This window comes from Oncorhynchus kisutch, linkage group LG14 (genome assembly GCF_002021735.2).
Source record: "Oncorhynchus kisutch isolate 150728-3 linkage group LG14, Okis_V2, whole genome shotgun sequence".
Classification (NCBI taxonomy): domain Eukaryota; kingdom Metazoa; phylum Chordata; class Actinopteri; order Salmoniformes; family Salmonidae; genus Oncorhynchus; species Oncorhynchus kisutch.
Window position 1 is genome coordinate 56,054,955 of NC_034187.2, and position 16,866 is coordinate 56,071,820.

Here is a 16,866-nt window from a genome sequence, read left to right on the forward strand (position 1 = left end):
TGTCATGTATATCTCTATGGCACTAGTGTCATGTATGTCTCTATGGTACTTGTGTCATGTATGTCTCTATGGTACTAGTGTCATGTATATCTCTATGGCACTAGTGTCATGTATGTCTCTATGGTACTTGTGTCATGTATGTCTCTATGGTACTAGTGTCATGTATGTCTCTATGGTACTAGTGTCATGTATGTCTTTATGGCATTGGTGTCATGTATGTCTCTATGGCCCTGGTGTCATGTATATCTCTATGGCACTAGTGTCATGTATGTATCTATGGCACTAGTGTCATGTATGTCTCTATGGTACTAGTGTCATGTATGTCTCTATGGCACTAGTGTCATGTATGTCTCTATGGTACTAGTGTCATGTATGTATCTATGGCATTGGTGTCATGTATGTCTCTATGGTACTAGTGTCATGTATGTATCTATGGCACTAGTGTCATGTATGTATCTATGGCACTAGTGTCACGTATATCTCTATGGCACTAGTGTCATGTATGTCTCTATGGTACTAGTGTCATGTATGTCTCTATGGTACTAGTGTCATGTATGTCTTTATGGCATTGGTGTCATGTATGTCTCTATGGCCCTGGTGTCATGTATGTCTCTATGGCATTGGTGTCATGTGTGTCTCTATGGCCCTGGTGTCATGTATGTCTCTATGGCACTAGTGTCATGTATGTCTCTATGGTACTAGTGTCATGTATGTCTCTATGGCACTAGTGTCATGTATATCTCTATGGCCCTGGTGTCATGTATGTCTCTATGGCCCTGGTGTCATGTATATCTCTATGGCACTAGTGTCATGTATGTCTCTATGGTACTAGTGGCATGTATGTATCTATGGCACTAGTGTCATGTATGTCTCTATGGTACTAGTGTCATGTATGTCTCTATGGCACTAGTGTCATGTATGTCTCTATGGCACTGGTGTTATGTATGTCTCTATGGTACTAGTGTCATGTATATCTCTATGGCACTAGTGTCATGTATATCTCTATGGCCCTGGTGTCATGTATGTATCTATGGCACTATTGTCATGTATGTCTCTATGGCACTAGTGTCATGTATGTCTCTATGGCACTAGTGTCATGTATGTATCTATGGTACTAGTGTCATGTATGTATCTATGGCACTAGTGTCATGTATGTATCTATGGCACTAGTGTCATGTATGTCTCTATGGTACTAGTGTCATGTATGTCTTTATGGCATTGGTGTCATGTATATCTCTATGGCACTAGTGTCATGTATGTCTCTATGGTACTAGTGTCATGTATGTCTCTATGGTACTAGTGTCATGTATGTCTTTATGGCATTGGTGTCATGTATGTCTCTATGGCACTAGTGTCATGTATGTCTCTATGGCACTAGTGTCATGTATGTATCTATGGCACTATTGTCATGTATGTCTCTATGGCACTAGTGTCATGTATATCTCTATGGCACTAGTGTCATGTATGTCTCTATGGTACTAGTGTCATGTATGTCTCTATGGTACTAGTGTCATGTATGTCTTTATGGCATTGGTGTCATGTATGTCTCTATGGCACTATTGTCATGTATGTCTCTATGGCACTAGTGTCATGTATGTCTCTATGGCACTAGTGTCATGTATGTATCTATGGTACTAGTGTCATGTATGTATCTATGGCACTAGTGTCATGTATGTATCTATGGCACTAGTGTCATGTATATCTCTATGGCACTAGTGTCATGTATGTCTCTATGGTACTAGTGTCATGTATGTCTCTATGGTACTAGTGTCATGTATGTCTTTATGGCATTGGTGTCATGTATGTCTCTATGGCACTAGTGTCATGTATGTCTCTATGGCACTGGTGTTATGTATGTCTCTATGGTACTAGTGTCATGTATGTCTCTATGGTACTAGTGTCATGTATGTCTCTATGGCACTAGTGTCATGTATGTATCTATGGCACTAGTGTCATGTATGTCTCTATGGTACTAGTGTCATGTATGTCTCTATGGCACTAGTGTCATGTATGTCTCTATGGCACTGGTGTTATGTATGTCTCTATGGTACTAGTGTCATGTATATCTCTATGGCACTAGTGTCATGTATATCTCTATGGCCCTGGTGTCATGTATGTATCTATGGTACTAGTGTCATGTATGTCTCTATGGTACTAGTGTCATGTATGTCTTTATGGCATTGGTGTCATGTATGTCTCTATGGCACTAGTGTCATGTATGTCTCTATGGCACTAGTGTCATGTATGTCTCTATGGCACTGGTGTTATGTATGTCTCTATGGTACTAGTGTCATGTATGTCTCTATGGTACTAGTGTCATGTATATCTCTATGGCACTAGTGTCATGTATGTCTCTATGGTACTAGTGTCATGTATGTATCTATGGCACTAGTGTCATGTATGTCTCTATGGTACTAGTGTCATGTATGTCTCTATGGCACTGGTGTTATGTATGTCTCTATGGTACTAGTGTCATGTATGTCTCTATGGTACTAGTGTCATGTATGTCTCTATGGCACTAGTGTCATGTATGTATCTATGGCACTAGTGTCATGTATGTATCTATGGTACTAGTGTCATGTATGTATCTATGGCACTAGGGTCATGTATGTCTCTATGGTACTAGTGTCATGTATGTCTCTATGGCACTAGTGTCATGTATATCTTTATGGCACTAGTGTCATGTATGTCTCTAAGGCATTAGTGTCATTCATATCTCTATGGTACTAGTGTCATGTATGTCTCTAAGGCACTAGTGTCATGTATGTATCTATGGCACTAGTGTCATGTATGTCTCTATGGTACTAGTGTCATGTATGTCTCTATGGTACTAGTGTCATGTATGTCTCTAAGGCATTAGTGTCATTCATATCTCTATGGCACTAGTGACTAACTGTGTGACCTCTGACCTGGAAGACCTCATCGTCCAGCAGGCGTGCTCCGAACACAGTGATGCCCTTGGTATCCACCACGGGGCTGTTGCTGCGAGGCAGGGCCCTGGTCATGCGCTTCTTACAGTCCAGGAGCAGGGTGACGTTCTTCTTCGACACGGAGATAGCGATGCGGTGCCACCTACAGGCAGGGAGGAGGTAAAGCACATCTGTGTAATGTGCTGGAGGGGGTTGCTTAATTAATTGAAACCCCAATATGTACCGTGTAAGTTGTACGTGTGTGTGTGTGTGAAAAACTTATGGGACCCCCAGCCGTTCCACGTACTTGAACTGTTCCAGAGCAAGCACACCAGATTCAACTTGTCAACTAATTATCAAGCCCTTGATAAGTTGGATCGGCGACTTAGTTCAGGGCTACAACAAAATTGTGAAACTTCTGATGGTCCTTGAGGAGAGGTTTGAAAACCACTGTTCTGGGACACTGAGGCAAAATGTGTCAAATCTCATGACAACTCTGCAAGATCTGACTAATCAACAAGATATTCATATGATGTAACGCAGTTGCATAAAACAAAAACAAGCATGCATGCAAAAACTTAAAACCATAGTCCATCAAACAAACCCAGTACACATGCAAATACTGACACAGGCACACACACACACACACACAGAGCCGCGGGACGCGTTGTTACTGACTTGCCGTCAGCCAGGTTGACGCCACTGAAGAGGGGGTAGTCCTCGGGGGCGGGCTTGCCGGTCTGGTCCTCGTACAGGAAGACGGGGGAGCGTCCCAGCTCCACACCCAGCTGCTGGACACCCTGCTCACTGTAGATGGACAACAGGAAGGCCTGGAGGCCCGCATGGGCCTTGACCAGGGCCATGATGGAGAAGTTCTCCGGGAAACGACCTGAAGGGGGGGGGGGCATGAAGGGAGGAAAAGAGGAGAAAGAGGAATTTAGGAAAGAAAGAAGAGGGAGGCATTGAGGGAAGAAGGACATTAGACACAGGAGAGGGGTAGACGACTGATGACAAATTAGAGTTAGTTGTGTCTAAGTGTAGACAGACGCACATTTTATTGGATCTTAAAGGTGAGGGTTTGAAGGATTGAAGTGTGAACAGACATAAGAGGTGGGTGTTGAAAAAATCTAAAACCAGACATAGAAAATGAGCTTCTGACTTTTCAGGATATCTTTCAACCACATAAGTGCTACTTACAATCCTAGCGCGCTTCAGGGTCTCAGACGATAGTTAGTTGGCCCTTCACTTGTTTAGGCTCTTCCAAAGGCATTTACATTTCACATGCTCTTGCACGAAATAATTATATGCCTAGCGCAAAAGCAATCTAGCACTAAAGCTGCAAAGTTATGGCCCAACTAACCTCCTTATGGTAATTGTAGGATGAAAATAAACTCTAAAACCGAACAACAATGATAAGAACCACCAAAAGAGACAAAAATAGCAATCATGACACATTACAAAAATAAATTCACAGAATGCACGTGGCATAAATTGTATGCCCCAGTCTGTGTCCATTATTTCAGCAATCCATCCCATTTACAGGTAATGTAGACCACATCTTTCCAAGTCAACCTGAGAGATGAGGTATGTTGAGGCTTCAGTCCAGTTGAGGCCTGGGTCGTGTTCATTAGGGCACCCAACGGAAGGCATTTTAAAGCGCTTTGCAACGGAAAATGTCTTATTAGGAAAGTCCATGTAGTCCCTCCCTGTTTGAATCAGTTTTCTTCCGAACAGGACCCTAGTTAGACATGGATATAGAGGTACTGTACCTGAGAAGAGCTGATTGGTGGGGGCAGAGATCTGGGCCTTCTTGGTGATGCGGTAGGCGTGGTCAGCGGAGCCGGCACGGCGGGAGGTGCAGAAGCCTGGAACCTTCCGCACCCCTTCGGGGAGAGAGGGCAGCTGCAGCATCCGCAACACATCCACTGGATCTGAGAAGAGACGGAGAAAGAGAGAGAGAGAAAGGGTTAATAGACAAAACTGCATGGAGTTATGGTCGTGATCCTTTGTTACAGCTTCATGAATGGACTCTATCATGATATAGCTTTTACATTGAAACCAATTGACTAGAATCACCTTACATATAACAGTATGTTTCTTTATAGGTTGTGGTCTGAGACCCACCACCACAGACAACAACCATTCCAGTAAGATTTGTAGATTCAATATTAGGCCTATATCCTACACCTACACTCATCCAGAGGTCAAAGTATCATAGACATAATTATTTCTGTAAGACAAATACATGCAAAACGTTTTTACGGCAATAGAAGGTCCCCAAGTCTAGTCCACCACCTATCTAACCTGAGGAACAGGCTCCTCTATTCAACCAGTGTCTGTCAAGCAAATATAACAAGTACCATAAATGGGATAGTGCTGAGTCATGGAAGTCTGTGCAAACAGAATAAACCGACCGCAGACATCACCGCCAATCTCACATCCTGCCTCCATACCAGGTATGACTGTCTGTCACCCATACTTTGCTTGGCTGAACCAATGGGCTGACTCCTCAGGGCCAGTTTCCCAGGCCTAAACCAATGGGCTGGCTCCTCAGGGCCAGTTTCCCAGGCCTAAACCAATGGCCTGACTCCTCAGGGTCAGTTTCCCAGGCCTAAACCAATGGGCTGACTCCTCAGGGACAGTTTCCCAGGCCTAAACCAATGGGCTGGCTCCTCAGGGACAGTTTCCCAGGCCTAAACCAATGGGCTGACTCCTCAGGGACAGTTTCCCAGGCCTAAACCAATGGGCTGGCTCCTCAGGGACAGTTTCCCAGGCCTAAACCAATGGGCTGACTCCTCAGGGCCAGGTTCCCAGGTCTACATTAAGCCTACATCTGGACTAAAAAGCACTTTCAATAGAGATTCTCCATTTAGCATACCCTTTAGCTAAGACTAGGCTTAATCTGGGAAACTGGCCCTCACTCAATGTGCCACGTTGAACCTGTCTATTCTGCCCAAGTAAGAATTGGTTGGATAAGATGTGGAAATCTACAGCCTTATTCAATCAAACCAGGAAACAGAGTTTCTGAGATAAGTCAAACAACTTCTTGCGATGCAAGAAGGCATGCTTGAATTCATGTACTCAACAAAGCACTTATTACTTCCAACATGCTCTATTACCTAGCAGGATAAATCGTTTAGACTCCACCCAGTTACCAATTTAGCCGGAATGGGGCACTTGGTTGGTTCCGGAATGTGACTAAGTTCCTAGACACTCCAACAAGAGAGCAGTGTGTACAGCCTAAACAAGATAAGGTACTCCCCATCTTTCTTCACTATGTTTCAGTGGAGGGACTTTTCTCAAGGTTGTATTATTGCAGTCAAGAGTTGGTCTTGGCTGCCCTGTCTGTGTTCGAGACGCTAGGTCCATTTCTTCTATACCGTTAGTGGGCGGCAACGTTTCATTTGTAGCGCACCCGGCAGTGACACTAGTCCTAATATCCTTATGATGCCAGTCAAGCATTTTACAGGCAGGAAGTATTGGAATGACTGAATTACCACAGACCTTTAATGTTGCCATTACATTAAAAAATAAAAATAAACAGTAAGCCACATTTACTATAGCAATTTCCAGCCACTTTACCGAATAGCACTTTGAAACGAAAGAGAAAAGCAATCCTAGCCTGGAATAGGAATGTATCTTTTGATCATTGAAAAATGCCCCCAAACGAAGCACATTCATATGTAATGATATGATACTCGTATTCCCATAAGCCAGTCTGTACTCTGTATTGGAGTCTCAATGTAAAATGAACTGGACCATATGATATTATATCATTTTCATCACAATTATCCAATCCAGGCTAATTGTGTTTAGGTCACACCCTGCTAGCAACATGTTTGAAGGCCTCAGATGACAATATTTATAGTGAACTCTCAAATGGTGCGTTAATATTGACTCAGAGAATCGGGCCCACAGTCTGTTAGCAGCACACTAACTGAGAGAGAGAGAGAGGGAAAAGGAGGGATCAACGGTGTAGCAGAGGGGGAATTCTCTACAGACAGAGAGAGTGGGAGAGTGATACTGTATTGCCCCATTAACTCTCCAAAACAGTAACTGGGATAACGAGTCGTGGGGGAGAGAGGGAGAGAAAGAGAGAGAAGGTGGTAGAAAGAGGGAGAGAGCGAAGGAGAAAGAGAGAGGATGAGAGCGACCGTGAGAGAGGGACGAGAGCGAAAGGGGACGAGAGAGGGGGGAGGAGAGAAACCGCGATAGCACGGCCTGTGTCAGACTCCACCGCAGGATCACGCACACAATGAACACCTCTGTTTCGGCCCGCTCACCGCTGCTCTGCTCAATGGGCCCTTCCTGTCAGTAGGCCTTGGGAGAGGAGAACGAACCAAAATATAACTTCAGAAATACACAACCCCCCCCCAAAAAAAAAAAAACACGGGACAAGGAGCAGGAAAATATGGAGCCAGACGGGGTTAGAAAAGGCAGGCACGCAGGCAAACCCCCGCTTTCTCTTTGCCTGCTTTCTTTCTTCTCTCGCCCTCCCCTTTAACCACTCACGTATGGTCACAGTGTAGAGACCACCCTGTACACAGCGTCACTAAATGGGAGTGCCGGGTGTGTCAAGGGAGTTAACACCCTGTGCTGTAAATGAGAATCATTCTGTTGTCCTTCACGTTGCTTTATTCACAGCAAAATAGGAAAACAAAACGCGATGTGTTATTGTCACATACACCGGATAGTGAGCTACGGTGATTATGGAATCACATTGCCCAATCGCACAGTCATTGAACTAGCCTATCCATTTTCTTTCATGGAAATAGCCTACATACATGTACAGTAGTATGCTCCATCCATGATAAACCAGAACGTTAGAAATTGTTCATGGTGTCTTTTATATGCAGGCCTAATTATGAAGAAAAATGATTCACATTTAGCATTATGCCCAATCAAAACTATTCTAAATGTAAGACAATTGGGAGATATAGTGCAACGTAATGAAGTGCAGGTAAAGAAATATGATTTGATTTGATTGATTTGAAACAGGAGCTGGGCGGCTGCTTTATTCATGTAATTAACTTAATTGACCACTAGATGGGGCTAGGTCAGACACAGAACTCTCCTGACAGCTGTCAGAAAGGAGGGTGAAACGTGACAGAACGCTCAGATAGAAAAGTACTGTGTAGAGCAGACGTGATTGTCTGTCAGGTAGAATAAGGACTCCTGTTAGCTCTATTCATTACATTTCTATCTGCAGTTGCATGTCTTATTTCACCCTCAATTATTTCCAAAGGTTTAATTAACGTTAAATACAAACAATATATTGGGGGTGAAAAGCAATCTATGCCTTGATAGGATGGCATAAAACACTGATGGATATAGCCTACTGTTTCATTGTATTTGTGACAGAATGCACACTGTAACAGCACACACACTGAGGCACACACACACCAATAAAACCATTCAACAGTGTTCATAACTGATCACAGTTTAAACACTGAGTCCATACATCCAGGCCAATACATCTTTGACCATAAAACAGCTAACTGACCCAAACACCAACTGTCCAAACACAGAGACTGGGAACAGACAATGTTGAAGGAGACTAGGAGACATGACAATACACACGCTGAACAGAGCCCTTTGAAACCACTGCAGACCAGATCAGTCACACTCCAGATGACCCTCTAGACTTTTGTAACACTGTCCAACGTTAAACAAGGAGGGTGAGAACCAGGACTGAGGAGCATTCTTCACCTCACCCCGTGGGTAACCTCTTGTTTCCCGCCTCCACCCCCGCTCCTTTCACTCTTTCTTCTGGGGCCTCCTCGTAAGGCTCCAAATACCAGACAGACCCGCAGCCTGACACATTGACCTCTGACCTTTACTGCCACACCAAACGGACATTGTTAGAGAGAGAGACAGTGAGAAAAACAAAGAGAGAGAGAGAGACAACAGAAAAGAGTTGCAGACAGGATGGAATGAGAAGGAGACAAAAATAGGATGAGAAAAGAGATGAAACATAGATGACACGGAAGACGATTCTTGCCTTCGAAAAAGGACCCAGACCAAATCCAAGTTGGTCCTCGATTTCCTCTCTTTGAACTCTCACTCTATCGTTCTCTCCAGCCAACCACAACAGTTAGGCATGTGTGTTCAGCTCAGACTGGAGGTTAGGCCTATAATTTGTATCATTCTCTATAGTTATAATGTATTTATAATCATCCATGTACACAGACAGAAAATCCATTATAACCACCCGCACTATAAAAAGGAGTTATTGAGACATATGATATACATATATTTATATACGATTCCGATTTAATATGAAAGACCGCACAACTTGTCACTGCGGTAGAGATTTCAAAGTGAGGTAAAATGTTTGGAAGAGTTGCCTGGGGTTAAAGTGTTAGAGACGACTGAAGATTGACGAACTCAACCTCAAATTGAGAAACTTCTAACGACTTCTAACCGTCAAACCATTCCACAAAACCACTGATGAAACGTTGCCATGTCATACAATTAAAGAAACCACCTGTCGTCTGTCATGTACATACAGTGTTGGGCACGATCAGCGTTTCAAACAGCCTAGCTAACACACCTCCATGTCTGCTCCTAATATGGTCATGGGTGTCTCCAAACACGTTTCATTCGACAGAGGCGTTACTAGACAGGAGATCACATTATCAGACAATCTGTTGTAAGCCCCTGACTACAGCGTAGGTCTAACCTAGTAATGGCTGCACTTCCTTTTGTCTGAGGCCTGCAGCCTCTGGAGAAAAAAACATTCAGTAGGGTAGAAGATCACAATAGGTGCTATAAAGAAGATCACAAGTCAACGCCACAAAACATGACATAGGAAAGCCCTCGTTCTTCTGCGTATGGGATCGTACCCTCAAGCAACTCCGGGTGAATGGTAGGGTAAGACAAGCAGGACAGCATGGTGGACAGTGGTGAATCGCAGCTCGTTCTGTTTAATATGAAGCTAGTGAGGAGGTGGACTAGCTATAGCCTGGTTAAAACAGACTTGAGTGCTACGTTCACTGATGTTTTACTTTGAACGCAGCGTTCAGTCTGGTTTAACCAGGCTAGGAAGATTTGAACCTAACCATTGCCCTACGCTACAAAAAGTAGCGCTACCCCCCCGACCGGCAGTTCTACCGCAGAGTGCCAACGTGGACCGTGACGAATGTTCCGCCAGTTCAGTTCAGCCAGTGACTCAGTTGGGCCTAGGACAGGATTAGCCCTTAAGGGAGGATACCCGGACCACAATATGATAGGCCTTGGTGGCCTACTAAAACATACAAGCCCAAGACAGCCGCTGCCAAATAAAGAACTGAAGCAAAGTTGGAAGGCTAAGATACTGCACATGTCTTCTTGACAGTTAGGCCTAGTATCCAACAGAAGCACGAGCAAGAATCCCAACTCAGGGAGTAACAACTTAGTGCCTTTCCATGTTAAACACATGGCTGAACTTGTCCCACATCCTAACCAGGGGATCCACAACTCTGTTTTACATGTAAGTCCAAACGCAATGCCTTTTATAAATATACAACATAAATTGTTGTCACTTTGTAATGTTACATAGTTGCCATAACCATGAGTCTGACTGGTAACCAGTGTTTTACCCAATAAATTACTGAGAGTTTATACACAGAGTGTGCGACTCTCTTGATTTAAAAAAAATAGAAAACAGTGAAATCAAACCAGACTTTAGCAAAGTATACCAAAGAGCTTAAACCCCATTTACCACTGAGACTAGGAATGGTGATAAAGTCAGCCTTGTTAAATAGTGCTGTGGAACTATGCAGATTACAGAACAATAAGGTATCATCATCGTTTATGGAGACCCTTGGAAACAGCCAATCCGAATTGGGGAATTCCCTTCAGTAAAATCAACTAGCATTTTGAAATGTTTATCGTTGAACATTGTCTCGAATTCGAACATCATGCGAGGTGGGAGACGATGGCAGGCTATGATTTTTAATCTCTAAATGGCCCACTATGTTATATGAAGGGGGTCAGGGGTGATATAGGCCGTACAAGCAGCCATTTAAACACAGAAACTGTCTGGATTCCCGGTGAATTGTCCACAAAAACAACCATACATTGTGAAAATCATAGGTCTCGAAAACACTTATCGTGATCAAAAACAACACTAAAATAGCAAGAGAATTCTAGATGACTAGGTCCATATATTCTAACTACAGTTCCGGATTAGACTGTACAATAGCAGAATGCATGATCTGTCATTTCTATTCTTACATCTCATGCATGTCCCACTAATGGACAGCTGAGATCTTCAAAACATATATAAAATATTGCCAGTCTGAAATAATTGATACAAATCTACATGCAAAAGTACCCATCTGAGTTCCCGAACACTCCAACACACTTCCTACAACCAGGGAAATGACAGTGATTAGTCTACCAGGAACAGTAGGTCTAGACTGACACTGTATGATTACGCTTTGGCACACGTTGGCAAGTCAATTTTCAGAAAACCCTTGAAGGAATGATGTCTAACTATCTGTCTCGCAAAACCCAAATCATCTCCTCAAAAGCAGAGTGTGGAAAGTGCCTCTAGTCGGGGTCTAGTCTGATGGGGTCTAGTCTGATGGGCTACTGCGGTTAGTCTGATATTTATGGTGGGTGGCGACGTGAAGTGGGTAGGCCCTTTTTTGACACTGCAAGATTTTTGATTTACAGCTTTACATGGTTGATACGCAGTTAGGGCCTTAGGTCGTGCACGTTTAACATCTACAGTATGGCCGCGGTCTGGGCCAAGCCCTAAGTCTACGTCTGGGTGTGCGGAGTGGGATGTGGGCAACTGGGGGGGGGGGGGGGGGGGGGGGGGGGGGTTCATGACACATCGTGGATGACTTGATGCCCCTTTGGTTTTTCTTTGTGGGCTCTTGACCAACCCTGAACCACTCATCAACTCAAATGATAAGTGAACGGAGGAGACGGACACCTCTCATGGTACACTAACACTAGGCCCTTGTGACTGAACAGTTTCTCGTAGGTAGTGTGGTGGTCTGACGAGATCTCCACCACCGCTGCTTCCTGTTGGAGGCAGCTAAACGCGGCTACGGTACTGCTCAACTTCAGGGACAAGATGCAACTGGACAAAAGCAACAAGGCAGGGAGAAAAAGAGGGAGAGGTGAAGAGAGAGCGAGAGCGAGAGCGAGAGAGAGAGAGAGAGAGAGAGAACAAGAAATATGTGAATAATATGTCCCACGTGGGGGGAAAAATACAAGACAAAAGGACAATAAAGGAGACAGGCATCCAGTTGCAGAGTACACATAGATGAATATTCAAACGTATGTACACCCACAAGCATGCCTGTGGCATAGGCTGAGAACAAATAGCCAGGGCCCTACTAATCGGCCCCACAGTGGCTCTATTCACTACCTCTGTGACTGCTAGGGGGAGGAAGAGTGAGAGAGCGCAGGGGAAAGAGGGTGTCAGTGAGGGAAGGTGTTTTGTTTGGAATATGTGAGACAGACCGTTCTTTGAGAATGATTGCTTTGAAATTAGGTTGAGGAACATCCATGTTAAGAAAATATTGCCCACATATTTTGTTCATTTACAAAACCCTGCTTTCATTCCTTGTACCCTCTGTGTCTGTCGTGCTATATATGCACACTTTTTTTTACCCCAGATGGAAGGGAATAAACAGTAGGGGCAGACCTTCTGGAGGGAGCCACAGCACAGACCATCTCTAATTCGGGTTTTCATTGCCTGGGTGGGGACCTGTTTTAGTGTTTAGCCTATATCCACATGCCATTGGTGAACATCATAAACCAAGAAGCCATCACGCAGTAGCATGGGTAGTAGCAGGAGTTTGAATGAATCTTTAGATACGGCCTTGTCTTACAAACGAATATTCTGTTCGTTGAGTAATTATCATAAAGAGAAAGCACTTCTGAACTTGTAAATTATCTTATGCATTTCTGCAAGCACACTCCATCCATATAGTTCATAACGCGAGAAAAAAACAGTCCAAGGTGTCAGAGACACAGAGGTGCACATTCATTTGAAAGGGGCACTTCATCACCCGAAATGTAAAAAAAAATCCATAGGGTTCACAGACGTATAAAAAAACACAACTGTACAAAGCGAACATACACTCCGAGACACATACGCTTTCCATCTCCGTACCTCTCTCTCCCCGACTCGTTCTCGCAGAAGCGCACACTCCCGTATAATAACCTATTCATAAAAAGCAAAAATGTTCAGACTTCCTCCTCCAAAATACACACAGCAGTCGGACGACGGGAAAATGCAATCGGCTCGGCAATCTGAAATTCGTACTCGAGCCAAGGAAAACAGAAGAGTGCACACATTATGTTACAAACCCCCATCCGTACACACCAGCATCTATTCCCACTTAAAACGCCTAGGGCATTAGAGCGTAATTAACCAAAACTGAAGAATAAAGTCGCATTCATTCAATGTCGCACCTGAAGAGAATAGCTATGTGTTTTGAAAATGTTGGCTATATTAATATATTACATTGCCAATATCTTGCAAGAAGTTTCCCATGCAGGCACCACAAGCAGTGCTCTTTTTACATACATTTGGGATAAAGCTCACTATGCAATTGCTATATAAAACTGTAGGATATTATTGTTATGCTATAATATAATTATACGAGTGCCTATTATATTAGCATAATAAGGTGTCACCTTTAATGGATCAATTGTAGGCCTATTATTAGTTACCTATGTCCAAATGAATAAATAAATAATTGATAAAAGTTCAATTCTACGGAAGTAACATTTTACTAAGACCATAACTAGTAGAGTTGTGGGAATGAATGGTACCTCTGTGTTAATTAAACATGACGGAAACATCCAAATGCGCATGTTATAATGTAGTGGTCAATCACGGAATTACCGTCCTGCCTAGAAGACATTCTTTGACACCAAATTCTCCGAAAAAACATTGACGCTGTTGAATCGTAAAATAAATAGTTATCCATGTATAATTAAAAGTATTATAATCATAACGATAACTGATTAAAAAAGCTAAATTATTAGTAGACCTAATTAAAAGTATTGATCGGCTATTGTCGATTAGGGTATTGTTAAGCATAAGCTGTTGTTCGCTTTAAACTGCTTATTGTTCAAAAGGATCACATAAATCAATAATATGATTCAATCATGATACATTAACTTAATAAAAAAAATGGTAACTATTTTTAGAAACCGAAAAACAAAACAATAGAGGTGACCAATGTTAAACAACGTAACATTATGGGCTATCACAAGCAGGCCTAAAGACAGGATGGAACACAAAACAGCCTTTTGTACATACACTGTATTACAATGCAAAACCATCCTCACACAACAATAAGAGTGATGAGAGGCGATGGTGATGGGGAGGGGCGGGGTGAACTGATAAATATCTTATCAAGTCACCATACAATGTCCACAGTCGTTACTTTTTGACGTTGCCACTGTATATCCACATACCTACATCCAGTAGTGAAGAGAACGATAAATCAGTCGTCAATTCCAAAGTAGCCTATCTCAGTATAATGTCGGCTGCTGAACGCACCGTCCTATCCTATGGCCCCGTCTGGAATGACAAGCGCATCGATGCGCAATGGGTGCATGAGGTTGTCAAAAACCTAACTTAATTCCTCCTGAAAAACCTTTTGCGTTTAAAGCTATTGTCAAATCTAGAATAAAACATTACATTCACAACAACTACAAAAAGCGTCTAAATATCCGAAATGGTTGAGCCGTTGGGATAACTGCAATAGGGCACTGACTGACACCTGTCAGCGCAGCGCGTTTCACTACGGCCAATTGAGGAAGAAGACAAAGAAAAAAGCCTTAAAATATTGTTTGAGAATAACATTAAATGAGTTATAAACCCTGTTCAGAATGTACTGTTTTGGGGTAATGTTGGCTAGCAGTAGGCTAAACTACCACAGGTCACCTGTAAATCTAAGCTAGAAATCATGCCAAAGAGCATCACTTTTAGAAAGCAAATAGCACAGTGCTTGACAATTCTGAGATGTGGTACAATATGCATGGCATTTCAGACAAATATTTAGCTACAAAGTCTCACTGGAACGCACAAAAATAAAAGCCATCTTACCTGCCCGAGCCACGGGTAGTTGGCACAGCGCGAGCACCAGGGTTACCAAGGCAAAAGAGGAAAAGTCCAAGCGCCATGGTCTCCGCTTCTTCCGAAAGGGGCAATCTCGAATATCCATAGTTTTTTAGTTGTTTGACGTTGGACTATAAAGTAGGATATGTTCAAATTAGATATCCTCTCTCACAGAAAGTCAGTCGAAGAGAGTTTCGACTGGACCTCCTGTGAGGCAAAAAAAAGAAGAAAAAGGCTCGCCTCTGGAGACGTGTTTTACCTCTCCTTAACGCTTCTTTAATAAGTGACCTATATCTACCTATGCTATGTACAAATTTTAAATAGTAAAAGGGGTACGGGCAATAAATATTGATTTTATATCCCTAGTGCTAAAGCTCCATTGAGTCAGCGGAGTGGATATGAGTACCCACCACGGAGAGAGCAGAGAGACCTGAAATCACTCTCTCTCCTTTCTCTTTCTCTCTCCCCCTTCCTACTTTCTCCCACGAAAAGTGAGGGAGCGTGTGTGTGCGTGCGGAGAGAGAGAATGACTGAGTGGCAGTGGGGAAGGAGGGAGGGAGAGATTGTGCGTAATAACGCGCGCGGCACACGTAGGTTACGTAAACCTGTGCCTTCTTATTAGGTCCAAATTGCTGTCGCGCCTTCTATTTCCTACTTTTCATCCTTGTTTTAGTATCCTTTGCACTGTGCTGCGCTCTCTCCAGGCATATGCTAGATTTGTTAAATTACGAGCGTCCGTCTGTCTGTCTGTCAGTCGGTCAAACAGATTTGTTTCAGTCCCGGTATATCCCGATAAAACAGCCGAACCTTGTAGGCCGGATGGGTCTGCAAAAACAGTGTAGGAATTGCCACAGCCAATCATTTCGCTGTCCGAACTCGCACACGAATGTAGTCCACGCCCATATTAAGATGCCTTCGAGCTTCCCGTGCTCCTGTAAAGCCTGATTGGTCAGTCCAACGTGGCGTCAGCGGCTAACCCAGGTGCGACAGTGAGAACGTTTATTGCAGAGCAGGCACATTTCTCATGATCATAACTTGAACTTGTCCATTTTCATTCCCACAGCTGTTTTATGACACTGGGGGTTTACATGAGTAGGCTAGATATAACAGGGTTCGGGTTTAGAGTTGGGGTCAGTTCCTTTTTTATTAAAAACATACATTGAATATCAATCCATCCGCTGAATTGACCACTTGCAGCCTACAGGTATGTCATGATGCATGTATGGCACCTTTATAATGTCTTATAATAATCTCATAATGATCTAGACTAAATAACAGACGTTTGAGATGGTTGAAAATGATATGCATAGAAATACATAAAACATTAAAAGCCTTGCTATAAGACATTATAAATGCTTATACGTGATTATATCAAGTTATAAAGCTAGCTGGATGCTTTAAGTAAAGTTTAACCAATATTATTATTATATACCTTTAAATGTCATTTTCTGATTGCCACTGATGTTAGTGTTCCCATATTTTTTCTTAGGCAGGGCAGTGGGCCTCGAAGACAATCAAAATATAGGGCTGCCAACAACAACATTTTCTATCAATATCCATTGATCGTCAGATGGATTGACGGCTACAATGGGAAGTATTTTGTGCTAGTCATTGATGGAAATGGTCAAGTATTCCATCGTAAGTCCATTACAAATGGTTAGAGCTGGAAATCTGCATTGCCTAGATCTGATGATATAGAACCCATGCCCAAAAGTATGTGGACACCTGCTCGTCGAACATCTCATTCCAACATCAGGGGCATTAATATGGAGTTGGTCCCAGTTGGTCCCTCTTCTGGGAAGGCTTTCCACTAGTTATTGGAACATTGCTGCTGGGACTTGCTTCCATTAAGCCACAAGAGCATTAGTGAGGTCAGGC

General features: G+C 43.0%; 1 protein-coding gene across 6 annotated transcripts in view; it reads right to left on the reverse strand.

Annotated features, from left to right (window-relative positions):
* Positions 1 to 15,631, reverse strand: part of col11a2 (collagen, type XI, alpha 2) — a 46,745-nt gene extending 31,114 nt beyond the window's left edge. Inside the window, exons 1-4 of one of the 6 annotated variants that reach the window (XM_031788575.1) lie at positions 14,977 to 15,631; positions 4,679 to 4,840; positions 3,588 to 3,798; positions 2,910 to 3,072 (exon numbers count right to left, since the gene is read on the reverse strand). In XM_031788575.1, coding sequence (XP_031644435.1) covers positions 2,910 to 3,072; positions 3,588 to 3,798; positions 4,679 to 4,840; positions 14,977 to 15,094 — 654 coding nt within the window. In that variant the 5' untranslated portion in view covers positions 15,095 to 15,631. The remainder of the gene's footprint in view (positions 1 to 2,909; positions 3,073 to 3,587; positions 3,799 to 4,678; positions 4,841 to 14,976) is intronic. The other 5 variants (XM_031788574.1, XM_031788576.1, XM_031788577.1 and 2 more) reach the window with 5 other exon arrangements.
* Positions 15,632 to 16,866: the final 1,235 nt, after the last annotated feature.